A 27440-nucleotide genomic window follows, 5' to 3' on the forward strand; every position below is an offset into this window, starting at 1 on the left:
GCAAACTGGCACCCGTATGGGATGCCAGGACTGTAGACAGAAGGTTAGCCTGCTGTGCCATGGCTCCAGTGGTATTTTTTTTTAAATTAAAATTGATTTATTTTTATTTGTGAAAGACACATTTGAAAGGAGGAATGGTAGGGAGAGAAGAATGAGGGGAGGGAAGGAGAGAGAAATGAGAGCTGCTGTCTGCTGACTCACTCCCCAAATGGCTACAGCTATTGGAGCTAAGCTTATCCAAAACCAGGCGCTCCCATGCAGACCCTGTACTGCTTTCCTAGACCGTAAATAGGGAGCTGGAATGGAAGTGGTGCAGTTGGGACACGAATGTGCGCCCAGATGGGACACTGGCACCATAGGCAGGGGCATAGACTACTGCACCATGACACTGGTCCCGGTAGTTGATTTTTTTAGAGAAAGTATTTTTTTATATGTTGGCAGAGTGAACTCCCACCCCATGATTTATTCCCCAAATGTCCACAATGCCTGGAGAAGTTCATCCTTCATATGCTTTTGTTGTGGTTCCATTGAATACTGCCTTTTGAAGTGGAGAAACACAGTTCAGAAATACATATTGTTAGACAGAATGTGTCTGTTCTGTATTTAATAGTCCAAGTTATTTGAAAACTGTCTCATCAAAGAATTTCTTTGTAAATGGATTTAAACAGATTTAGTTATTACATTATGGCTGTCTCCAGACATTTAACTTGTTAAAAGTTAAGAAAAACTGATTTCTAATTAACACCAGATTGTATAAAAAAGAAAATATTAGCTAAATAATTAATTCCATGAACTGACATGTATTCCAAACAAAACAGGCAATATCTGTTAATTCAGTTGGGAGGACAAGATTAGGCTTGCTCCCTCAAATTTTTAAATTAAGTATTGTTCATACTTTTTACTTCAAACACTTTTTTTTTGTTATTTTTTTTTTTTAAGATTTATTTTTATTATTTTTTCATTGGAAAGGCAGATATACAGAGAGGAGAGACAGAGAGGAAGATCTTCCGTCCGATGGTTCACTCCCCAAGTGAGTGCAACGGGCCGATGCTATGCTGGTCTGAAGCCAGGAGCCTCTTCCGGGTCTCCCACGCGGGTGCAGGGTCCCAAAGCTTTGGGCCGTCCTCGACTGCTTTCCCAGGCCACAAGCAGGGAGCTGGATGGGAAGCGGGGCTGCCGGGATTAGAACTGGCGCCCATATGGGATCCCGGGCGTGCAAGGCGAGGACCTTTAACCACTTGCGCCACCACACCGGGCCCAACTTCAAACACTTTTAAAGTACATTTAGTAAATAATATTGTCTGTGCCTGAACTTGAAGTGCACTTAGGCATCTGTTAACAACAGGTTTGGAGAATGTGTCATTAGGTGATTTTATTGTTATGCGATCAACAGAGGGAGTCTTCTCACAAACCTAGGTGGTGTTCATTGATGTGGCCTGGTGTCAAAGGACGAAATGCATACGAGTTATAGGAGGCTGCTAGTGTGACATGGTATACTGCTTAACAACATTTTCTTTGACATGTAGGAGTACACTCTAAAATAATGATAATATGTGTAGTGTAGTGAATACATCAAGCAGCAACATAGTTGGTCATTATGCAGTATAAACTCTTTTAAGATTTATTTTATTTGAAAGGCAGAGTTAGAGAGAGGGAGAGATAGACAGATCTTCCTTATGCTGGTTCACTACCCATAGTGCCATAATGGCTGGGGCTGTGCCAAGCTGGAAGTCAGGAGCCAGAAGCTTTTTCTGGGTCTCCCATGTGGATCCAGGGATCCAAGCAGATGGGCCGACCTTTGCTGCTTTCTCCGACTCAGTAGCAGAAATGGAGGAACAGCCAGCATTTGAGCTGGCACCCATGTGGAATGCCAACACTACAGGTGGCAGCTTAGCCCTAGTAAAGCCTCTGTGTAGGCCCTGTTCTGTACTTTCATACAACTTGGACTAATTTTGTTTACACTAATATCACACACATGGCTGTGACATATAGATCATAGGAATTACTCACTTGCATTACAGTTCTATGGGACTGTCATCGTAAATGTGCTCCTTTGATGACCAAGACATTATTATACAAAGCTTTATTTGTACATTGATAGGAGAAACTGATAAATCTGACACTTGGACTCTCTTTACACCATAATTATGATGTGCTAAACTCTGAGACATAACAGTTTTAAACATAGACTTGTAATGAAGAAAGTGAAAATGATTTCATTGTTTCTTCGGTGTTCTAACGATTGGAAATTTTGTAATTTATATTTGTCTGTATGTATTTGATTCCCAGTGCTTGGAGAATTTGTTGTTCAGTTTCTTTAGAACAGATTTCTGAAAAAAAATTCTGTGCTCCAATAATAATGAATAAACTGGGTATACAGATTTTGGTTTGTAAATATAATAAATTCTGCTGTAATACTTGTTTTGGAAACAAGTGAGTCCCAACAAATATGGCAACAGTGATACACAATATGAATTTTGGGTTTATTGATGCTTTTTTTCTTTGACAAATTCCAGATGGACCAGAGCACAGGTGAGTTAGGCTGTGTAAGAATGTACCGAATGCTTCATGCACACCCGTCGGGCATCCACATCTGTCTCAGTTTTCTGCTTGTGTGTGGGCCACACCCCATCACATCTGGTGTTTGCAGTCCTTTATTTCCATAGTGAACCCTCTTCATTGCTTCACCATAGTTTATACACTGCAGTCATTTCGAAACCCGTTTCCACAGGAACTCTCATGATTTTCTCCAGGTAAAGTGCCACAATGCTTATTGTGGTATTTATGTATTTCTCCCATCCAAGTACTAACCAGGCCCGACTTGCTTAGCTTCCGAAATCAGATGAGATTGGGTGTTATCAGGGTGGTGTGGCCATAGACGGTATTTATGTATTTCTTACTTTTAACGTGTATAATTTTAACATGTATGAAATTTGATGACTTTTTTCCTAGATTCCTGTCTTTTAATGTGCCCTACTGAAGATTGTGAGTTTATGCTTCAATCCCATGTTCCCCTAAACCCTGTGGTTTTTTTTGAATGCCTTTGCATAATAGATTTTTAGGAACATACACTCACAGGACACCTTGGCGAACTGACAATCTCTCTTCACTTAAACCCATCAGAACTGTGTGGGGACGAGGCTGATTCCAAGGCTAAAAGTGTCATCATACACAATGACCTTGGAATACTTTGTGCTAGAATATTGTGGGAACATGTCACATTGACCACAGAAGCAAACTTGAAGGGATTTCTGTTGAACGAAGGTGGACATCGTAAGCATCGAAGCGAGTAATAATAGCAATAAACAAATAAGGGTTACATACTAATGTAATTTTTAAGGTCATTTGCTTATTTATTTGTTTATTTTCTTACTTTCTTATTTATATGGCAGAGTAATAAAGAGAGGGAAAGAGAGCTCTTCCATCCACTGGTTCACTTCCCAAATGGCTGTGAGAGCCGGGGTTGGACCAGGCTAAAGTCAGAAACCTGGACCTGTATGTCGGTCTCTGTTGTGGATAGTGGCCCCACCACTTGAGCCATTTCTGCTGCCTTCTGTGGCACATGGGCAGGGATCTGGATCTGAAGCAGAGCATGTAGGACTTGAACCTGTGGCCTATACTGATACAATTTAAAGAGTGAATATATTAATTTTTTTTAGTGTAATAACACACTGTACCTATTTATTATTTTAATTTTTAGTATCTGAGTGGCAAAGAGAGCCACACGAACAGGTTCCAGCTCCAAGTTCACTCCATAACTGCCTATAACAGTTGAGAGTAGGCCAGGCAGAAGCTGGGAGCCAGGAGCTGAATCCAGTTATCTTGGGGGTGGCAGAATTGAAAAGGTGGTTTAGGTTGAGAGTTGTGCAAACACGGTATTATGTATCGTGATTTGTTTAGCTTTCTAGGAGGATCTGCTTCATTCATAGAAGATTAAGTTCCTCCACTCTATGTGCCAAAAATAAAATGTCAGAATTGATGAAAGTTAACTGAAAATTTTTTAATGTAGGGCTAGTGAGTTTGAGGATCATATTAACTGTGCTGCTTTAACTGTAGACTTTCTGTTTCACTGAATCTGTTCTGACCTCTCAGTTCCTTTCTTTCCATGGCGGAACCATCTCTCGGTGTCCCAAGGCTCTCAGCAGCTATTCAGAGTGATTCTGCGAACCTTTCCCAAATGAAAGAACTCAGTTTCCCTTGTGTGGATAAAAAGTCTATGCCCAAATGTTTCAGTAAGCCCAGAAAAACTGGCTGACATTCAGTGAGTTTAATCAACTGCACTTTGCTTGGACTAATTTGTTCCAGGCGTTCTGGAACAGGGAAGAATTATTGTGTATATCCGCTTCTCTTGTGTAGAGATTTTAGCATTCTGAAACAGTGGGTTCTAACTTACCAAGTAAGCCACTCTAAGAATTTTTACTGTCTCCAAAGTCAAACATTTTATGTAGAGTTTCAGAAGGGATTTCTTCATTCCATCTTGACACCTTAGATTAAGAATGCTAGTTTTGGGGTGTCTGATTTTTGATTCTTTTGTGTCTTGGGAAGTCTTTTTACATAGTTTTCATCCCTTTGAAGAGGAGAATTCCCACTCTTCCTCAAAACCATATTTATGGTTCATATTTCCTGCTGCGTTTCTTAATTTGATGCTTTTGAGACATTGAGTCAAAGGTCCAGTTTTCTTTTGAAAGGGGTGATGAAGTAGTAACTTGCTTTATAGTTAATCCTGGGCATCGTGGAGGGGAGGTGCTGAACACAGAAGGGAAAGCGTGCTCCTCTATGCAGAACGGATCAGTCAGAAGGTTGACAAAGCAAACACAGGATTAACTGCTTTCTAGTCTTGACTGGAGCTCTGGATTCTTAAGGGTAATCTTAAGATTAAGGAGCAATGATGATCTCCTGGGATTTACAGAGGCTGACCTCAGGACTCCGAGATTGAGGAATAGAGAGAGTCGGGGGATCTTGGCATAGAGAGGTGAATGATGCGAACAGTGTAATCGTAAAGCCACCTGCAGAGAATTGTAGTCACAGTGATGTGTTTACCCCTCTGCCTTTAAGCTCTTAATTGTGTACTGGAGGTCCTTCAATTTAGAAGTTAATCTTGACTCCCCTACACTCTCACCTAGTTTCACTTGGTAACAGGAACCTAAATGTAGCTAAAAATCAGTTTATTTCCACAGATGTATGATTTGTTCCGTCTTAGGTATAGAGGTAATTATCAGTTGGATTCTTTCACTGCAAACAATTGAAGGCAAATGATTTAGCTAAAAACTGAATTTACTGATGGATGAATGGCAATGCATAGGATTGAAGGAACTCAGTAGACGCGTCAGCTGGGATGGGAAAAGCGGTTCACCTTTGCTGTTCACTAGGTAGTATGGCCCAATGGGAATTGCTTTAAGAAAAAATGTCTCAAATTGGCTAGAGCAAAAAATATCTGTTAGGGTTTTGTTGTTGTTGTTGTTGTTTCTTTTTTTAAAAAAAGATTTATTTTTATTGTAAAGACAGAGCGGCTTTATGCAGAGAAGGAGAGACAGAAAGATCTTCCATCTTTTTCTGCTGGCACACTCCTGGCGCTTGCAAGTTGAAGATTTAGTCATTGAGCCATTGTGCGAGGCCCCATCTGTTTGTTTTTAAACTAAGTAATTTTCATTTTACGTATGTATTTTGGCTTTGAGTTTATTAGTATCTATATATGTAAATACTGCTTAATTGTAATAGCATTATTATTTCATTTTTCAGTATATTTCTGCAGTCATCCTTGGCATGACTTTTCCTTTAGTGCTTGGTGTCCTATATTTTGTTTTCTCTCACCTGTTGATCTCTGCCAAATCCCCTTGCTCGTTTACTGTGATGTATTTAAAGAGTAACTCTTTGAAAGATACAAATAGAACTTTAAAAAACAAGAACAGATAGAAATGGTGTCTTAACTAAGACCACTATAACTGATTGCCATGCATTAGGTGCCCGAAACAACAGGCATTTGTTTTCTCTGGTTCTGGAGAGACGAGGCACTAGCATGGCTAGGTTTTGGTGAGCCCCTTCTTTCTGCTTTTGCTCACCCATGGCATTTCCTGGATTTAGGCATGCGGAGGGGGCGCGTTACTCTTCAGGGCCTGTGACCTTAGCAAAACCTGATTATCTTCCAATGCCCCACCTCCATGTCACATCATATTGGGGGTTGGGACTTCAAAGATTCAATTTTGCACACAAAGACCTTTGTTCTGTAGCAGATCTTCTGAAGATTCTTTTAGATACAAAATAATGCATTAACTAAAGAATCACCCAGTTCTGCTCTTGAAAATTCCTGCACTAGCGTTGGTGATGTTGGCTCAGGGGAGCACAGCGCTCCCTGTATTCTGCTTCTGCCTCCGCTGCTGGATCAGCTGAAGGCTTGCTTTCTTGCAGCTCAAGTGCATGTTGGTATAAAACATGTGAAGTTGATACAGGCTGAAATGATTAATTTTCAGGACTAGATCACTGTCAGGTGTTTTGGCAGAGGTGTAGAAAGAGACCACATAATCAGTGTTGCTACAGGAAATTTCCATTCTGATCGCTTGGGCTGTCTGAGCACATTCTTGTAGCACTTATGTCTATAAGATGAAAAATAAGGATGTAATTTCACAATATTTGTAATATTCTAGCAAGCAGTGTAATGTTTCTCATGGGAACATCATGTAATATTTATTATGCTAGCAATAATGTAGCATTTATCCCTGGATGTACGAGCTACTTGGGAGAAAGTGTATCCATTTAAGTATGAGAATCTTTTCCAAATTTCCAGTAGCGGTTTTATTCTTAGTATTAATATATTTTATAATACATAAATGTATTCTAGTGTATATATGTGTGTGTGTGTGCATTCTAATGATTATAATGATAATTATATTCAAGACAAGTTTTAAGATCAAAAGCTTTTGGGTTAGGAAACATTTTATATTTGAATTTTAAGTTATATACACCCTTAATGTCTAGGAGGTATGATAAAATGACCAATGGATGATTATTTTTTATTACTTTTCATTGGAAAGTCAGATTTACAGAGAGGAAGAGAGACAGAAAGATCTTCCATCTGCTGGTTCACTCCACAAATGGCCACAACATCTTGTGCTGAGCTGATTTGAAGCCAGGAGAGGAGCCAGGAGCCTCTTCTAACTCTTGCATGTGAGAGCAGGGTCCCAAGGCTTTGGGCCACCTTCCATTGCATTGCCAGGCCGTAAGCACACAGCTGGATGGGAAGTGGAGCAACCAGGATACAAACTGTCACCCATATGGGATCCTGGTGGATGCAAGCAGAGGATTTAGCCTTTAGGCTACAGCACTGGGCCCAATGAATGAATTATTTTTAAATATAAAAATGAGACATATTCTGTAATGTAACCAGAATGGAAGTACACATTCATGAAGAAAATGATTCTTAATTTTAAACAGTTAAATAAGAGGTCCTACATGTGTTTGATATTATGTGGTGATACTAAGCAAATCGTCGTAATGTTTCTATTACATTACATATTTAAAGCAGCCACCTTTTAGTTAACACTGATATAAAAATTACATTGCTTGCAACTACCGGAATATGTTCAAAATCATTTATCATAATTTACAGATATGTATGATGATTATTCAAAATTCTTCCAGAGAGTGTAGCCCCGATGCTTTTATTGTTGAATTAGTCTTTGAATTATTTGTTGATACTTCAGTAGATTGTTTTTTGCACAGTTGACTTAGGTAAATTTTCAATTCCATAATAACTAGTTGTGACTATATCAGCTAGTGCTCTCATGTTGGTTTCGTATCAATTACATGTCATTCATTTGAATGATTATATTTTTGTTTTGAAAAGAATATTTAAAAAGCATATTTGTTTAGTCCTCATATAAATAAAACCTCAACATAGTTTAGAACCACTGATTAGATTCAGAATCATTTTGCAGAAATTAGTCTTGTGGAATCGGGAGAAGACTTTGTTTATTGAAATACCTCAAATTTTCAGAGAAACTGCTGTGCTAGAGTGAAGCTGGCCCACGTGGTTGCCAACAGAACCATATCTGATCTGTCTTAAAACTGATTTTACCCCTGGGATGGATTTGCAGCTTCCCTGCTTGTCCTGTTTCCGGTGCGTTTGCCCTAATGCAGACTCCCATGGTCTCCCAGGAGGCGTGCACTGTACTGAGTCTGATTGGTCTCCTCACACCCTCCTGTGGAGGAGGCAGACCCGATCCTGGTTGTCACTGTGGCCCACTGACCTCCACGAGAAGAGTGTCTGGACCTCGCCTGCTGCCATTGTGCCCTGTGCCCTCTGAACCCTAGTCACACAGGCTTCGCTCGAGTTTCTCCGTGCACACTTCCTTTCTTTGTACAGCATCTAGGCACACGCTGTTCTGCTTAGACTGCTCCTGCTTTCCGTAGCAAGTGCATGTCATATGACTGCCCAGTTAGCTTTTTATCTTAAGAAGGCATCCTGATTTTCACATTATTTCAGTATTTACAAAGATGATTGAGTGGAGCACAGATGGTATGCCAGGCATTATGTCGGGGTGGAGTGGCATCTATAAAGATGAAAAAGATACATTCTCTGCCCCTTAATATTCTGACGCGGAGATTATAAAAACCGAGAATAGTAATAGAAATATGAATGGGGCATATCAGATAGTAGGTTGATTTAATTGTGGTTTGAAAGAATTGACTTTTGAAAGATTGGTTATTATCCATGGAACCTAGAGATTGTATGAGAGGTTAATATAGCATAAAAACATTGCTGTAAAAATCCCTTGGTGGCGATTGCTTTGCTATGGAAGTCTTTTACTTGCATTGATACTCCCAAGAATCATGTCTGCTAACTTTGTCATTATTGGTGGTGGGGAATGAGACAAAATGTCATCCGCAAACATGGGGGACAGCAAATGTGATGAATCTTTTTGCTCACTTCATTTTGGTGTAATTGACAAATTTGCTTAATTCAGAGGAAGGGGACGACTGGCAGCATTCTCTGAGCATTCTTTACCAATTGCAGTATTTCCTTCACTCTTTTGTTTTCCTTTTAGTATTAATCCTACAATTGTTGATATTCCTATATTTAAAAAAGATTTATTTTATTTATATGAAAAGCAGAATTAGAGAGACCGGCAGGGGTACAGGCCTTCATCTACTGGTTCAGTCCCCAAGTGGGCAGGGCTGGGCCAGACCCAAGCCAGGAGCCAGGCACTTCTTCCAGGTATCCTAGTCGGGGTGGGGGCCCAAGCAAGCACTTGGGCCACCGACCGCTGCTTCCCCAGGTGAGTCAGTGGGGTGCCAGATCAGAAGTGGAGCAGCTGGCATCACATGCAGTGGTTTTACTTCATATGCACAGAGCAGGTCCCTGGTATGTCCAGGATTTGTACTTAGGCTGTGTTGGAACTAGACTTAGTCTTTTATGACTAATTACTAAATTCAGGACGTGTTGACCCTGTTGTCTTAAGAATGAGGTTTTTGTACCAATCCCTCTGAGTAGGTGGCTTCAACATCAGAAATTTATGTTCTCACGTTTCTGGAAGCTCACGTCCGTGATGGTATTTGCAGTGGAGTTAAAGATCTAGGACTTTCTATTGCGTGCTTTTGTGTGATGGAAGAAGGGAAATGTCTTTGGCATCTCTTTTTCATTAAGGACACTGATTCTGTTGGTTGAAGGTCTGTTGGACTTATGGCCCCATTCAACCTTTATTATCATCTTAAAGGCTTTCTCCTTAAATGCAGCCATTTGGGGAGTTAAAAGTTCAGAAAATGAGTTTATGGGAAACACAGTGCAGTTCTTCTGCGGGGGCGGGGGGCACATGTAGAGCATGGGTGTTAAAAGGCCCTCCCTGTCAGGGCACCTGTGGGCAATTTTATAATAATTAAGACAGTGTTTTTTCATAAAGCTTATTTGCTATTAGAGGGGGCTGGGGGGCAAGTCACATCATCTTGGCTCCCTGCACTATAATCTCATTTATATGCAACATGCAATTTTAGTTACTAGGCTTCTGATCACTAAGATTCTGTGATTCGCCAATTTATAGTTACTAGTTTGTAGCATTATTCAGCAAGTGAAGGAGGCATCTCATGATTGATGTTGATTTCTAAAAATCAGTATTCTCCCAGCTTTGAGATTGTAGAATGAGATGAAATGATGTGCAGTACTGCTAGATTCTTCTACAGTCACTTCTCCAGTGGCCGTGCTGGGTGATGTTAGCTGTGTGCAGTGTGAAGTGTTGCATGTAACTTGTTCCTTTGCTCCCAGCTGATACTTCTCATTCATTCAGTATGATTCATTTATCCTTTGTGAATACCTTGTCACTGAAATGGAATCAAGCAGTGAAATCAGTTTTGGTGGGAAAGTGTGAGAACTTCTCTCCTGCCTACATCTCTCTCTCTCTCTCTCTCTCTCTCTCTCTCTCTCTCTCTCTCTCTCTCAGATATCATAAGTAGTAGTTGGATGTGTGCATCCTTCCAGTCTTCTTTTCGTGGATGCACATATGAGTATTAATTTATGTACATATTCTTTCATAAATGGAATCATGCTATACATATTCTGGTACTTAATGTTTTTTACTCAACACTATGTCTTTGAGAATCTTAATATATTCCAGGATATTTGTCTTGTTTTTTTTTAATGACTGCATACTATTAAATGATGTGATCATTCTTTACTGGCTAACTACCCCCTTTTGTTGGACGTCAGTTTGTTTATCACTGTTAGAAACAATAGTGTATGAACTTGCTGCAAACGCATTCATTATGCAGAAGTTCCTTTAAAGTATATTTCCTGCATGGAGGATTGAAATGACTGAAATTTTGATAGCTTCTGCCAAATTGTCTTTTTCAAAGGTTTGCAGATTTACATTGCCATCCACAGATAACTGAAGTGTTCACTCACCCTCACCTTTGCCAAATGGTGCTACAATTTTGAAATTGCTTCCACTCTAATGGTTGAAGCCATCCTTTCAGTTTTAAAGGTTGCATTTAAATGACATCTGGAATTTTGAGCATCCTTTCGTTTGTTGGATGCTTGTATTGCTTTCCCCATGGATTGCTCTAATTTACTCCTTGTTTTCTTATGGAAGTAAGTAGTCGTCTTATTTTAGTATCAATCTAAGATTTTTCCAAAATGTGTTTTGCATGTGAATTCATTCTTTCTCTTTAGGATCTATTTGAAAGTTATATAGAGAAAGGGAGAGACAGAGATCTGTCAGCCGCTGGTTCACTCCCCAGATGGCCACCTTGGCTGGGCCTGGGCTAGGCTGAAGCCCAGAGCAAGCAACTTCCTCCAGGTCTTCCATTTACGTCACAGGGCACATATCTATCTATGCTGCTTTCCCGGGTCATTTTCAGGAAACTGGATTGCAAGTGGAGCCACTGTGGCACTAACCAGTACCTACATGGGATGCCAGTATCACAGGTGGCATCCAAATACAGTATAAATATAAACTGTTCTCATTGTTCGGTGGTTGTCTAATTGTACCAGTTATGAACTTTTACTTGCAGTAATTTTTATGTCTTTTGTAATGTGAAAAAGCAAGACCTTTGTCCTTCATTTAGTTGCTCTTGCACAGCCCTGCTTGCTGGTTGTTATTTATGGCTTTCTTCTCTTTCTATTAACTGCTGTCCTTGTTCTGTCCTCTTCTGATTTGTGAGCTAGAAAACTAGGCAGTACTGCTGGTGTGTCGGATAAGGCGATCTCTAACCCGAGGAAATGTTGGATTTGTGGGAGGCTTGTTCATAATGAAATGTGCATGTTTTAATACACAAAATCTATTCCTCAGATACATTCCACTGGCTTCCCAGCTGCATTGGCAGAAAGCTGAATCAGTAGCAGAATTGCCAGGACTCCCAGCTTGACTGTGCCCTGGCGCACTGAGCCCACATCTCGGTCTGCTCCTCGCTCACTGGTTCCTTCTCGGCTCAGCCCCGCCTCTGGGCTCTTCCGTGATTACCACTGTACTTGCCACTGTAGTGTTTTCTGTTTTGAATCTTACCACAATTTCTCTGGCAACATGATTTAGGCTCCCATTCCATTAAAGAAAGGTCAGGTTCTGGTTCCGTGGTGAGGGCTTTGATTACTTTTTTCTCTAATGACTTACATTTTTTTAAAAAACTGCAAGTATAGCTGTCATTTTGAAGTTAAAACCTTACGGACTTTAGTGCTTATGAGTGCTTGCCAGGGCTGCAGCCTCCTGCCTCCCAGGGTGCCGCTCGCTGGAAGGAAACGCACGTGGGGAGGGAAACTGTGCACTTCAGCTCGCTGACCCTGCGTGTGCTAATGGCCAGGCCGCAGCTGCCACCTGAGGAACTAATCTAGTCTCTTAATTTTTAAATAGGCTCTGGGACAAAAAACTGAAATATTGTTTTCCTTGTGTTTCAGTTACAGATGAGGACACAGTAAAGAGGTATTTTGCCAAGTTTGAAGAAAAGTTTTTCCAAACCTGTGAAAAGGAACTTGCCAAAATCAACACCTTTTACTCAGGTAAGCAGTCACTGCAGCCCATCTCCTCCACGCTCGTGTTTAAACTCTTGATCCTTGCTTCCCGAGGGAGCCCTGTGTTGTCTAGTTGTGTTGTTCAGTGATGGCTTGGTGTGGAAGAACACATGGCACCTAGAGTCAGAGTCCTGATTTGATCATTCCACGTATTGCTAAGTTTCTGAGTTTTTGGGTTATTGATTATATAGTTTTTATAGCTTTCAATTACTAATTATCAGAAACCCGGATCAATCAAGGAGCAGAGGCCACTGGGATAGAACAAATGTTATTTTTTTTTAAAGATTTATTTTCATTATTTTTTTATTGGAAAGGCGGATATACAGAGAGGAGAGAGAGGAAGATCTTCCGTCCGATGATTCACTCCCCAAGTGAGCACAACGGCCGATGCTATGCCGATCAGAAGCCAGGAGCCTCTTCCGGGTCTCCCACGCGGGTGCAGAGTCCCAAAGCTTTGGGCTGTCCTCGACTGCTTTCCCGGGCCACAGGCAGGGAGCTGGATGGGAAGCGGGGCTGCTGGGATTAGAACCGGCACCCGTATGGGATCCCAGGCGTGCAAGGCGAGGACCTTTAACCACTGCGCCATCGCGCCAGGCCCAAATGCTATTTTTTTTAAAAATGCCTAACTTTTTTTAACAGCATCAAAACTTTTATTTATTTTTATTTTGCATACATATACATATTTATATATTTTTAACTTCTTTTTAAATTATTACATGAGAATAATGATATTATGATACAGTTCATAAGGCCCTGGGATTTCCCCTGACCCCTCTTCCCCCCGCTGAATTCCCCTATATTATTACTATAGCATAGCTCTTCATAAACAGTCATACATGCTCATCATTGTGAGCATGGACAATGGCAGAGTCCAGCCTCCCGTTGTCAAGATATAGCTAATAGTTTCATTAGTAGGTCATCTTTGATCTGGAAGTAGAGATGCACACAGCTCTGCATCCTCACACCTGGACATGATAGTGTCCATTACACAGTCACCACACATCCCTCTTAGATGAAAGGTCACAATACAAAATAAGCAGCAGGAAGAAAAACACAAATTTACAACACCATGAACTCCTCAAGAGGGTTTGATAGTTCAACAGTCCTGAATTGCTGGCAGTCCCGTCATTGCAATCACGATGAAATCTCTCCCAAATCCATTGGCTGCTATAGCCCACCTTGATGTTTCTCTCTGCCCAGATCTTCACTGGCAACAATTGGATGGGGTAGTTGATTGATTTGCTCTGTCCTCCATCCTCTGCCATGGTACCAGGTGTCCTCTGGAGGCTCAGTGTACTGCCATATCCTCCATGTACATTTGGATATGCTGTCCATTGCTCCATCTGAGCCACTGAGGAGGCCCAGCTCTGACTCGTCCACTCGCATAGTCAGCCCATGGAACCTGCAGTTCTTTCCACAGTTAGGGTTCTGAGTCCAGCGGGTCAGTGGCAAATGCCTAGCTCTTTTAAGTCTTTTAAAACTGTACAACAGTAAAGTGGACTAGTAAAACAGTGCCTTCAGAAAAGGTTCTTGAGTAATACCAGATGTTGTAAGTGAAAAATATAGAAGCTCAAAGTTATTAGTATTTTGCTTTTGTTTAAAAGACATTTTGACATAGATATACAATGATACCAATCAAAAAACTTCCTTTTAAAAAAAAAACCTTTTATTTCTTTTATTATTTTTTTTTATTGGATTCAGATATACAGAGAGGAGGAGAGATAGAGAGGAAGATCTCTCATTTGTTGATTCATTCCCCAAGTGCCCACTGCAGTGGCTGGAGCTGCGTTGATCCGAAGCCAGGAGCTTGGAGCCTCTTCCAGGTCTCCCGAGCAGGTGCAGGGTCCCAAGGCTTTGGGCTGTCCTTGACTGCTTTCCCAGGCCACAAGCCCGGAGCTGGATGGGAAGAGCAGCTGCCGGGATTAGAACAGGCATCCGTATGGGATCCTGGCGTATGCAAGGCGAGGACTTTAGCCACTAGGGCACCATGCCGGAAACAAAAATTTTGTCCTCTTTTGACTTTATAATTGTAGGGTTGGATTTATTCTGTTTGTTCATACAAGCAGAGCTGTACTTTCTCAACATCCTGTGTAATGCTGGGAATGTGTTTCTTGGCTCTAACTCTGATTTGGTGCCATTTCTAAGCTGACCTATCTCCCATCTCTGGTAGCATCCAGTATTCACCATTCTGTGTTTGGGTTGGGGTCCCCTCTCCCCTGCATCTGAGGGAGAATCATACCATATTTGGCTTATTTCACCTAATGTAATGTCCTCTGGTTCCGTCCATTTGGCTGGCTGGCCTTCCATTGTGTGTTATACCAGATTTTCTTTCTCCCCGCCTGCTGATGGACACCTGGGTTAGTTCTGTATTTTTGGGTATTTTGTATAGTGCCGTTGGGCATGGGTTCAATTACTATACCTTTGTGGTATATTTCATACCAGATTCTGATATTTGTTTCCCCTCTCCCCACTTCAATGTTGCTTTAGCAATTCCAAGTCTTATGGTTTTTGTTAATATTTTTTATTTCCTGTGGTGCTTTTTGGAAGGATGCTTGAACCCCATCTCTAAATAATGGATAGTGTCTCCTTGGCTTCAAAGAAAAATTACTCTTAGCAGTAAATATTCTTGTATACTTTTAATATTTTTGAGGTACACTCAGAAGTTCTTCAGAAAGTTTCCAGAAAATGAAATTAAAATTCAGTTTTCTTTTGGTGAAAAAAATTTGAAATCAATTTCTACAGGATCTGAAGAAAACTTATAGAAACAATGTATTTTGGAAAAACTACATGCATTTTTATTTCTGGGAAATTTGTATACATCTATGTGTGAATATGCAAATATATTTAACATTTGTTAATGAAACAGCATTTAGTTGTATAGTACTTGTGTGCTGGAATCCAGCTCCAGCCGAGTTCGGAGCTCAGGAAGGGTGTGTGGAGTCGGCGAGTGGCGCCCCACGTTGGGCGCCACTTGCCGGAGTCCAGCTCCAGCCGAGTTCGGAGCTCAGGATGGGTGCGTGGAGTCGGGGCGATCAAGGAAGACACAGACACAGACACTTGGTGCGTTCTCACAACCGCTCAGGAAAAAGCTGTCCTTTTTTGTTTACTCAAAACCCTTCTCAAGCTTCTGCACAAGCAACTATTCTATTTTTTTTCTTTTCAAAATTAAGTGGGCATGTACAGACATTTGGTCACTCCGTCTGCACTTCAAGGCTAAGCAGGTGCTCCTAAAGATAATGTGCAAATTCATATTCTTATTCATATTCTTCAAAGCAAGCTGTTGTTTATTCTACAACAGCAGCCATGGAGCAACAGCCAGGACTCCAAGGCCAAGGCACATGCGATTACCTGCTAATCAGTAGTACTTTCCCACCACATTTTTCCTTCTACATTTTACCCATCGTTTAATGGGAAAATAAGCTACAAGGGAAAAAAAACCTAAAATCTAAAACAAAAACTTCAAATGTTAAAATCCCCCTACAACTATAGACTCCTACAACCCCATAAACAATAAAGCAATAATCAAAAGCATTTTTCTTTAATAAAAGCATCCTTAATTCCTCTAGCTAAAAATTATAAAAGTGGCTAAAACAGTTACATTTTCTATGTTCCAAAAAAATTGCAAAGACAGGCTAGCCTTTGAGATAACAATAACTATATTAATTGCCATAGCAGTTTCAGCTCTCACTCCCATCACTTGCATTAATATTTAGGATATTTTCAAGCCCCTTCCCAGAAGGTGTACTATATGTCTGGGCCCGATTTCAGGGCAATGGGTAGGTACACAGTAAGGTGTCCAGAAATGGCATGGGTTTAATTGTACTCCTGTGCACAGTTAAAGGCCCACTCACCAAGATATTATCAATAACATTAACTCTCAAGCTCACGTTGGTGATAAAAGCCATCCCACAGGGGCAAACAATGCCTCAATACATTACAGAATTCTTAGTGGGGTGGTTGAGTGTCCATGCAAACAGGTGGTAAAACTGTGTCAAGGTGGTCAGAGAAAAGTCCGCTGGGCCTTGCCTAACAGCTGGAAACTCCCCCGGGCCTTGCCACACAAGGGAGCTGTTCTCTTCACACCTTCATGCCATCCACACCCACTGCACAGACCCCAGCACTTGTGTATTTCTATTATTTATACTTTTCTACCTTTTTTTTTTTAAGATTTATTTATTTTTATTGGAAAGGTAGATCCATAGAGAGGAGACACAGAGAGCTCTTCCATCTGCTGGCTCACCTCACAAGTGGCCACAATGGCCAGAGCTGGCTGATCCAAGCCAGGAGCTTCTTCCAGTTTTCCTGTGTGGGTGCAGGGTCCTCAGGCCCTGGGCCATCCTCTACCGCTTTCCCAGTTCACAAGCAGGGAGCTGGATGGAAACAGGGCCGCTAGGACATGAACCGGCGCCCAGATGGGATCCTGGCAGTACAAGCCAGATTTACGCACAGAACCATTGCACCAGGCCCATCTTTTAATTTTTAAAAACTACACATTTTAAATATATTTCCGATTCACTAATTGATTTTGAAGTGCCATATTGGGTTCTAACCCTCACAAAATGACATGCCAGTCTAGATCATCTCTCGAAAGTAATTTCAGCCTGGGATTTATCAAACCTTTGAGTGCTGAGTTTTAATGCCTGCTCTCTGAGTGTTGGCAGCACCCTTGGGACCTGTCTCTTGATGTCATCGTAGAGTTGAAACAAATTGATAGCCTTCGACTGCGTTTTGCCAGGTCAGGAAATGATGAGTAATATGAAGACATGGTTGACAAAAATAGGCTTTGGCACTTGTCTGGGGCAGGATCGCTTTCCTGCTTATGTAGCTGCCTTCTTCCGAGCAGATTGTCTTGTGGCTGCAGTCCTCAGATACCTCGGGCACGCGGAAACTAAGGAATCCTGAGGCGTGTTCGTCTTCACAACTCGCCTACCTACAACTCACAAGTTATTGAGTAGTTACAGATGGTCAGTTTGTAAGTAAGATAAACTTTTGGACTGAAACCTGTGGATACTTGAAACCAGTTGTTATGGTATTTTAATTTGCCTTTTTCTAATTATACCAGAAAAGTATAGCATCAAATACTGTTCAATTATGTGTGAATGTTTGAACCTTTTTTCTTTAGAGGCCAGGCTTTTTAACAATCATAGCCCTCCATGCTTTCTTATAAAATGAGCACATGTTCAGCCCCATATTGGAGATTACTAACTGTTGTTGGTATTTAGCGAAATTATCTGAATCATTTTCTTGTTTTTTTTTTTTTTGGTTTGTTTTGTATTTTTGTTTAGTAAAACACTGGCGATTATTTAGATTTCTAGATAAAAATATTTCAGTGTTGAAGACCGTGAGAGAAGCAGGGAGGTATGAGAAGGAGAGATTCTTTGGTAGGAGCACTGTGTAATACATGGCACAGAAGACTCCTAGGTCTCTGGAACTTGAGACTTGGCAATTCCAAGTGATAAGAGTTCCGAATAAAAAGTGTTTAAACATGCATGTAGTCTATCCAGGTTAACTACCTTGAAACGTGTTTGATGGGTTAACGTGATTTTCATCTGCTTGAAAGGCAGAGTTGCAGAGAGAGACAGAAACAAAGATAGGTACTTGCTGTTTGCTGGTTCGTTCCCCAAGTCCCTGGAAGAGCCGTGGCAAGGCCAGCTAAGGACAGGAGTTGGAGTGCCACTGGGTTCTTCGTGTAGGTCGAGGGCCCAGACACGTTAAGCTGTCATCCAGCTCCCGGGCTGCGCCAGCAGGAAAGCTGGGTTGGAAATGGGAGAGCCCGCACTGACTGGCCTCTGATGTGCAATGTGGGTGTTACGCGCAGGAACTTAAACCATTGTATGACCCAATACCTACACCAGGGTCAGCATGCTCATATACTTACCTTATATTGCAAACACACAGGATTGTGCAGAAACTGGAAACAAAGGCGCATATATATATACATATATATAAACATACACTTTGAAAAACATATTTCTATGACAGCATATTTTGGCAATGAATTCCAATTGCTATGGTGACCATAAGTATAGTAAAATTGAGTATGACTTTTTCAAGTGCACATTCCTTATTGGCCCCAGTGGTTTTCACATGCTTCTCTAAATAACTAATGCCTTTCAGGACGAGAATCACTAGTGCAAATGAAGCGGCATCTAGGTTTGCAGTCAGATCCTGCGCCGCTGAACTCTGCCTCCTGCAGAATACATCTTGCACTCACTCTGATTTGTCTTTTATTTCTTTGTAGAAGGATACAAACAACCAAGCAGAACTTCACCTGTTCATTTGTGCAACAAGCATGTTTTGAACATACTGCAGGTTTATGTTGGGTGTTATTTCCCCTTAAAACGATCATCATTTGACAAGCTGAGTAAAAAATGTATTGAATGCTTGTTTGCTGTCCTGTAGCGAACAACTTCCTGCACGGAGATGATAAAAGACACGCGTGGACTACTGGTTGGTGGTCAATAGTCAAGATTTATTAACAGCATCAGACTTTTAAAAGAAGAATGTCACATAGGCATCCAGGGAGGAGGGACTTGGACCATTTACATCTCAACAGCAAGGGACAGTCTCCCAATCCTCTGGCAGGTCCTTTATCTAAACCTGTGAACCAGGAGGTTTCCTGCTCATTCATCTCCTTATCAGTTGCTCCTGGCACCTTCTGGGGAGATTGAACTGGCTCTGTCTCCCACAATAGCAAAGATTCTGAAGGTGCTTCTACAAATACCCTTAGCCTATTGAACATCATAGCTTAGCCTTGCCCACTGTGGGTGTACTTAGAGCGCTGGATGGCAGGTTGGGCAAAATCGTATGAGAAGTTTATTTTGTAATCAGACAATAAATGTCTTGTAATTTATTGAATACATATGTCTCAACATGCTGTCAACACTAGGACTTGTTCAACGTGGTGATGGTAGTGCTGATTGGGGAGCTGCTGCTGCCTGCCAGCGCCACGTAGTACAGGACCCATTGTGGTACTGCGTGTTACTGGCCCAGGAGAACATCATACATTTTACTTCACATTTAAAAAAATTTTTATTTATTTTTACTGGAAAGGTAGATCTACAGAGAGAAGGAGAGACTGAGAAAGATAGTCTGTCTACTGGGTTACTCCATAAGTGGCCACAATAGGTGGAACTAAGCTGACCTGAAGCCAGGAGTCAGGATCCCCCTCTGGGTCTGCCACATGGGTGCAGGGTCCCAAGGCTTCGGGTCATCCCCACTATTTCCCAGGCCACAAGCAGGGAACTGGAAATAAAGTGGAGCAGCCAGGACCCAAACCAGCACTGATATGGGATGCCAGTGGATGCAAGGTGAGGATTTAGCCACTACGCAATTGCAGCCCCATGCATGTAGAAACTTGGATTTCATCCCTAGTTCCTGAATTCATCTTCCTCAGCTCCAGCCATTGAGGAAACTTGGGGAATGACCCTGCCAAGGAGCTAGGAACTCTGTTTCTGCCTCTTGAGTAAAGAAGCAAATGAATAAAACTGTCCCAGTCATCAGTCAGCAGAGACAGTCTACTTCTGGAAAGCACCGCTTGGGATTATCCTTGTAAAATGAGTAGGCTGTGGGCCAGATAGAGAGGGATTTATGTTTTGACTAACTGCTGACACATAGCAAGTTACAAATCCCTCCTTTTTTTGTTCCTTGGGTTGAAAGAGGGAGACAGAGACGAAGAGAGTTTCTGTACATCTGCTGGTTCATTCCCCGGAAGACCACAGCAGCCCCAGCCAGGCCGTGACAAACTGAGGGGCACAGTACTTCACTGTGTCTCCTACAGGAGAGGCAGGACCTGAGACACCTGGGCCATCTTCTTCTCCCTTAAGTTCATTAGCATGGAACTGGAGCAATCAATATTTGAATCAGTACTTAAATGAGATGCCAGATCCCTGTTGATGAGTTAACGCACTATGCCACAACGCTAGCCCCTGTTTCTTGGCCTTCTTGTACTTTAAATACACATGTCAGGAAAATACAAATGTATTGACAACTCAAAGGAAGATAAACAGTTAACAATTCATGTATTAACCGCTGAACAACAAGTTTGTCATTCGCTTTAATATGATATCCTATCTCCTATTAATTACCTGATGTTTTTCAGTAATTTATGGTTGACCTTGGATAAGTTCTCAGATTCTTTCATTATCTATTTATCTATCCATCTATCTATCTATCGAGTAAAACTTTCCAAAAAAGATTTGTTGGAAAGGCAGATTTACAGAGAGAAGGAAAGAGAGGCAAAGATTCATTCCCCAAGTAGCTCCAAAGCCAATCTGAAGCCAGGAGCCAGACACTTCAGGGTATTCCGTGCAGCTACAGGGTCCCAAAGCTTTGGGCTGCTGCTTTCCCAGGCCACAAGCAGGGAGCTGGAAGGGAAGTAGAGCATCCAGGACACCAACTGGTACCCATAGGAAATCTCAGCACATGCTAGGTGAGGACTTAGCCAATAGACTTCAACACCAGACCTGTAACATTTTTTAATGTATCTGCTAAGTTGTTAGAAAAAATATACATATATATATATCAGTTGTTTGTACCAAACTGCTTACAAAGCAGATATATTAAGTGTTTCTTTGGCCTGGGAGCATCATGAAAAAAGTACCAAGATACTGAATGTACCATAAACCCAGAAAGAAGTAAGAAGTTCATTACTGTTTTTCATCATCAGGATGAAACGGACACTTTCCAGTAGAAACGCTTAACTTGTATGGAAAGAGATGAAATTTAAAACTATGTTAAGATTCTGTTTCAATATGGAAGACTACAAAGGAATTCCAGCAGAATCTATTACTCTAGAGTACTGTGTAAAACATATATAATAAGCAGGCAAGTTAGATGTTTTTAAGAAAAGTAAAAGCATAAAATAAGTTGCCCAAAGCGTGAGCCATTTGTTCACGGCGTAGACAGAGGGTGAAATGGGAGTAGTCACCTGTCTTTGTGGCGATAGCATTAACTTTGAAGTTTTATCTTTTGTTTTTGCTTAATTTTTTAAAAATTATTTTTGAAATAACATTTTAAATTTACATTATGTTCAGTACTTTTTAATGTTACATGACATAGTCAAAGACTTAACACTCCATTAGAAGTTAAGCAAATAAAAAGTAAATGATCAATGAAAGATGTTCGACAAAGTAAATTTTAAAATAGTCACAAAATCATTGAAACTATAGTAGTATGCGGTTCGTATACATTTTTTGACAATATTTAAAACAGCTTGGCAAAACACTGTATTTGTGGCAAAACTGGTAGACAAGGCATTTGATTTTGTTTTGCCTTTTTTTTTTTTTTTAAATTTTACCTTCCATATGTGATGTTTGTGTTTCCGTGTCTGGCTTGTTTCACACAACATGATATCCCCTATTCTAAGCCATTTTCCCCCCCAAGATTTATTTTATTTATTGGAAAGTCAGATATACAGAGAGGAGGAGAGACAGAGAGGAAGATCTTCTGTCCGATGATTTCACGCCCCAAGTGAGCGCAACAGCCGATGCTATGCCGGTTTTCCCAGGCCACAAGCAGGGAGCTGGATGGGAAGTGGAGCTTCTGGGATTAGAACCGGCGCCCATATGGAATCCCGGCGCTTTCAAGGCGAGGACTTTAGCCACTAGGCCACGCTGCTGGGCCCCATTTATTTTATTATTATGCTCAATGAACTGCATTAAGATTTTGGATATTCGCCCTTTATGGGCAGTGCAGCCAATTATTTGATGGCCAAGTGTTGCATCTCCACTGAAATCACTGGATATCGCCTTGCACAGCCAGTCTGGCCTGCAGTGGAGAGCAACCAAGTTTTAAGGTGCAGGTGCTTTCCTCACTGATGTTGGTGTTTTTGCATGCAATAGGAAAGGGTGCATTTTCTGGGCCTCAGAAGTATCCTTAGTGGAAAGAGAAGGGTAAGAGTGTTCTCAAGTAACTGGAAGCAGACCCCAGATGTCTGGACGGATCTACAAAGACCGATGAGGTTAATTTGGAAAGAGGATTGGGAGCATGCTGGCTCAATTGGCTAATTCTTCCCCTTGCAAGTGCCAGGATCCCCCATATGGGTGCCGGCTCATGTACCAGCTGCTCTACTTCCCATCCAGCTCTCTGCTTATGGCTTGGGAAAGTAGCAAAGGATGGCCCAAGTCCTTGGGCCCCTGCAGCCACGTGGAGACCCGAAAGATGCTCCTTACTTCTAGTTCTGTGTTAGCTCAGTTCTGGCTGTTGTGGCCATTTTGGGAGTGAACCAGCAGGTGGACAATCTTTCTGTCTTTCCTTCTCTGTGTAAATCTGCCTTTTCAACAAAAGAATCTTTTAAAACAAACAAACAAAAACTCTCTCAGGCATGGCTTTGTGAAGTCGTGGGTTCAGCTGCTACTTGGGACACCAGCATCCACTGTGGAGTGCAGGTTTGGCTCCTGCAGCAGATGATGGTGTGGGATGCAGGGCTGGAGGTCCTGCTCTGGGTCCAGTGCTGGCTGTCACAGCCATTTGGAGAGTGAACCCTCTCCTCCTCGCTACCTTCCTCCAATCCCATAGCTCTGCCTTTCAAATGAACAAACCCTTAAGCAGACTTCTCTAAGAGAGAGCAGTGAATCATGAACTAGTGCCAGACAAGATAGAACTACTAAAGATAGAAAAGTAATTTGAATAGAATCACATACAAAGTAAGGAATGGGGGAGCTTCAAGAAAGAATGGATTATTCATGCTGTTATTATTGTATACTTATGCCCATTAATTTTTGGGGTGTTATGTCCCTTGACATTTTCTATGCTTGATTTTTATTTTATCTTTCTATACTTTAGGAGGGAGTGCTATTATCTGTATTTCATCAATCATAGGCTCCAAAAGGTTCACAGGACAACTCATTTAAAATCATGTAACTAGTTAAGGAGGTAAAAATCTAAGCCTAGATCTGCCTGGATCCAGTGACTGCAGAAGAAAAGTTTCCGTGCTACTATGATTTTTAAAATGTAATTGAAAGGCAGAGAGATAAATTGTGAGTAAGAGTGATTTCCCATCCACTGGTTCACTCCGCAGGTGCTCACACAATCAGGGGGCAGGGAACGTGCATCCAAATGTTGCACATAGATTCAGGTATTCAAGTACCTGAACATCAGCCGCTGCCTCGATGGGTCGCCATAGCAGGAAGCTGGAATGAGAAGCCAAGCCGGCACTATGCATGAGCATGCTCATCTAGGATACAGTTGTGTTACATGGTGTCTTAAGTACTGTGCCAAATGTCAGCCCTCAGATGACATTATTTTATTATAACATAGTCATCCCTCTGATCTTTCAGTTGTACTCCCATGGATTCAACCGACTATAGATTGTAAACATTTAGGAAAAAATTATGTCTGTGTTTAATATGTATAGATACTTTTTCATTCCTCTCGTACCCTAAATAAGATGGTACAACAAATATCTGCACATCCTTTATATTTTAATTACTCTAGTGGCTACCGGAGGGTGTACATGGGTTATTTACAAATGCAGTAGCGTTCTGTTTAAGAGACTAGCATATGTGGATGTTGGATCCTGGAACGAATTCCTCATGGGTACTCAGGGACAACTATTGAGGGTTCTGTGACACTTCACAGAGAGGTTGATTAAAAGATGTGTTCATTTAGGTTCAAAAAATTTTGAGACTTGGAATAGTATTTTATAATCTGCATTTCCATGATCTTTTTGCAGACCTCTTTAATGTGTGTGTGTGTGTGTGTGTATACACATTATAGAAATACTTATGAATTCAGCTATTCCTAGTATTTGGTAATAAAGGTTGCCAGGATTTGTTGTTGTTGTTCCATATGCATGTGTTGAGAAAGTGATGAGAGGGAAGGAGAAATGCAGCAATTAAAAATTTAAATGCCAATTCTAATTTCTGTACTAAGTATATAATTAGAAACATTTGTTAATAGCTTTCTTAAGATTTGGGGTATTTGCATACTATATTAATTGCCCTTTAATTAATTTCTTTTTCAGAGGCAGAGAAGGGGAGAAAGAGGGAGAGACAGACAGACAGGCAGCGAGTGGGTTTCAGTTCACAGTGGTTTACTCCCCACGTGGCTGCCACAAGGGCCGCAGCCAGGGCCTGGGAGCTTGCTCTCCCTGCGGGTGGAAGGCACCCAGCTGTTTCACTTCCCACCTGTCACCTCCCTGGGTATGCCTGAGTAGGAAGCTGGGTTTGGGAGTAGAGCTGAAACCCAAGCCCGGGCGTTCCATCCCTGCATTACCCTTTCAAAGTGTATGTTCAGGGTTTTCAGCATGTTTACAAAGTTTGTACAAACATTGTCACTATCCAATTACAGAACATTTTCATCAGTCCCGAAGGGTTAGCTCATCCCTATTAGCAGTCACTCCTCATTCCACTTTCTGCCAGCCCCGGGCGTCCATTAACCTACTTTCTGTGAATATCCCTACGCTGGACCTTTCATATAAATACAGTCATACATGTGAAGTGTATTCTGTCTCTTCTTTCCCTTAAGGCTTTTGAGATTTGTTAATACTGTAGTGTGAATTCGAGTACTCAGTCTCCTTAATGGCTGATACTCCATTGTGTGTGTGTGTGTACATTATATATTGTTTTTACATATCCATTCATTAGCTGATGGTCATTTGCATTGCCTGTGCTGGTTTAGAGGTGTAGAAGCTTCTGTGTGACTCTGAGTCTTCAGTTCTGTTGGGTCTAGACCTGGGAGTGCAGTGACCGAATCATACCATGACTCTGCTTACCCTTTGGGGTCTACCAAACTCTTTCAGATTCCAGTGCGCTGTACCATTTTATCTTCATCCTCAATAGCTCTTTGCATTTTGCTTCTTCTGTAAAAAGAAAAGGCAAGGTCACATGAGAGATTTTGTGAGTTATGAAAAGGTGAGAGAGAATAAAGGGCTGTTAAACAGTTTTTCCCCATCTAGTTGTAAATATTACATGTAATATTTAAGGAAACAAGTTAGAATAATTAGTCAAAAGACAATGGACAACAAAAAAATTTTAACAAAGATTTTAATAATTTTCCTTGAAAGAGACAGACATGTTCCTTCCCTTGTTCACTACCTAGATGCCTGCAACCTCTGGGACCCCCTCTGGCCACAGTCAGAAGTCCAGAGCTGTCTCAGTCTCTCACATGATGAGTTTCAGAAACCCAGGTGCTTGACCATCACCTGCTACCTCCTTGGACATGGGCCCTGAGTGCAGCCACTCTGACACATACCGCCAGCATCCCAGGCGGTTGTAACCACTGCACCAGACACCCGCTCCCACGCTGAGAACTCTCAGGGCCTTTTCGTCCTCCTTCCTGACCCTTTTGTTCCCTTACAGAGAAGCTCGCGGAGGCTCAGCGCAGGTTTGCCACCCTTCAGAATGAGCTGCAGTCCTCACTGGATGCACAGAAGGAAAGTGCCGGTGTCACTACACTGCGACAGCGCAGGAAGCCAGTCTTCCACCTGTCCCATGAGGAACGTGTCCAACATAGGAATATCAAAGACCTTAAACTGGCCTTCAGCGAGTTCTACCTCAGTCTCATCCTGCTGCAGAACTATCAGGTAATTACAGGGGAACGGCTCCTTCAGGGGAAAAGAGAAATGCCAGTGTGGAATTGTCTCGAACAATGCCAGTGAGTCCATTGCAAAAGGAAAATCCTTAGCATGTTCCCAGGGCTCTTGCTGGGATTTCAGATGCCCTGATTGGCTGGGAGCCACACACCAGAGATGGTAATACACTGGTAATTAGACTGCTGGTTTTGAATATTAGTTTTCTAAAACGGTATGAATACTATTCAGGGTAGCCTTATCGGCTCACTGCTTGTTTCTAATTTTAGCAGCAACTCTGGTAATGATGAGCAGAAATAAGAAATGATCTGTGTGAGCGTCGTTTGGCCACGTGGGAGGCTTTTCCTTCTAGGCAGGAACGAGATGCTTCCAGATGGCTTGGGCTGTTAACATTTCTGCAGTGAACAATAATAAAACTGAAGATCGGGACTTCTCAGCTTACTGCTGAAAGAGTGTCTCCAACTTCATTGTCCAAAAGCTGCAATATAGCCATTTTAATTGTTACTCTTTTAAACATCTTAAGAAAGAGTAGAAATTTGGGTATGGCAAATGTGTGTAGACTTAAAATCTAGTGCTTAGCTCAATTGGGTTTTAAAACCCAATCTGAAAAAGCTGAGCTTCAACTTTTCTAAATTGTAGAAATATAGGGTATTTATTTATTTATTTATTATCATTTTTAAGAATTTTTTTTTATTAGAAATATTTACAGAGAGAAGAGACAGAAAGTTCTTCCATCTGGTATTTCACTTCCCCAAATGGTCCCAGTGGCTGGAGCTGAGCTGATCCAAAGCCAGCAGCTTCTTCCGGCTGTCCCATGTGCATGCGGTATCCTGAGCGCTGGAGCCACGCTCCTCTGCTTTCCCAGTGCGTAAGCACAGAGCTGCATTGGAAGTGGAGCAGGTGGGACGTGACCCAGTGCCCATGTGGGATTCTGGCACTTGCGGGTAGAAGATTAGGCCGTTGAGCCATTGCACCATCCCTTTTCGTTTGTTTTTACTTTATGTTTGTTGGCATATTTTAATCTGTAAGGAATTTAATTGAAAAGCATACTATTTGTGAATATTAACTGTTAAAATCATTAAAGCCTTCAGAGACCTGATACTCCTTCCCCCCCCCCCCATTTTGTTCTTTTGGTTATTGCTTATGAGTGGTAAGGATTATCATAGGATGAGAAACCTTACAGAGCTGCAGATTATGCTACAGAAATATTTCCTTGGGAATAAGAATTTCAAAATAAAAGTAATTGCGGTCCCAAATCTACAGTAATTAAGTTGTCCATGTGTGTATTTATTTTCATATTCTTCTTCCAATAATTCAAGTTTCCCTATTGATGATAATGTTATTATTCAAAGAAAAACTCAGTTGGAAGATAGTTTAATACAAGATTCACATTGTGCAATATAATGATTATTCCTTTTCTTT

The 27440-nt window shown here is 41.4% G+C and overlaps 1 protein-coding gene across 3 annotated transcripts in view; it reads left to right on the forward strand.

The window, feature by feature from the left end:
• The window catches only part of XPR1 (xenotropic and polytropic retrovirus receptor 1), a 186397-nt gene that overhangs the window by 87948 nt on the left and 71009 nt on the right, over positions 1–27440 (forward strand). For all 3 annotated transcript variants that reach the window (XM_040984348.1, XM_040984350.1, XM_040984349.1), the window contains exons 3-4: positions 12374–12475; positions 25789–26012. In XM_040984348.1, coding sequence (XP_040840282.1) covers positions 12374–12475; positions 25789–26012 — 326 coding nt within the window. The remainder of the gene's footprint in view (positions 1–12373; positions 12476–25788; positions 26013–27440) is intronic.

The sequence above is a fragment of the Ochotona curzoniae genome, unplaced genomic scaffold (genome assembly GCF_017591425.1).
Source record: "Ochotona curzoniae isolate NIBS_2020 unplaced genomic scaffold, NIBS_Ocur_1.0 contig_4105, whole genome shotgun sequence".
NCBI classification, from domain to species: domain Eukaryota; kingdom Metazoa; phylum Chordata; class Mammalia; order Lagomorpha; family Ochotonidae; genus Ochotona; species Ochotona curzoniae.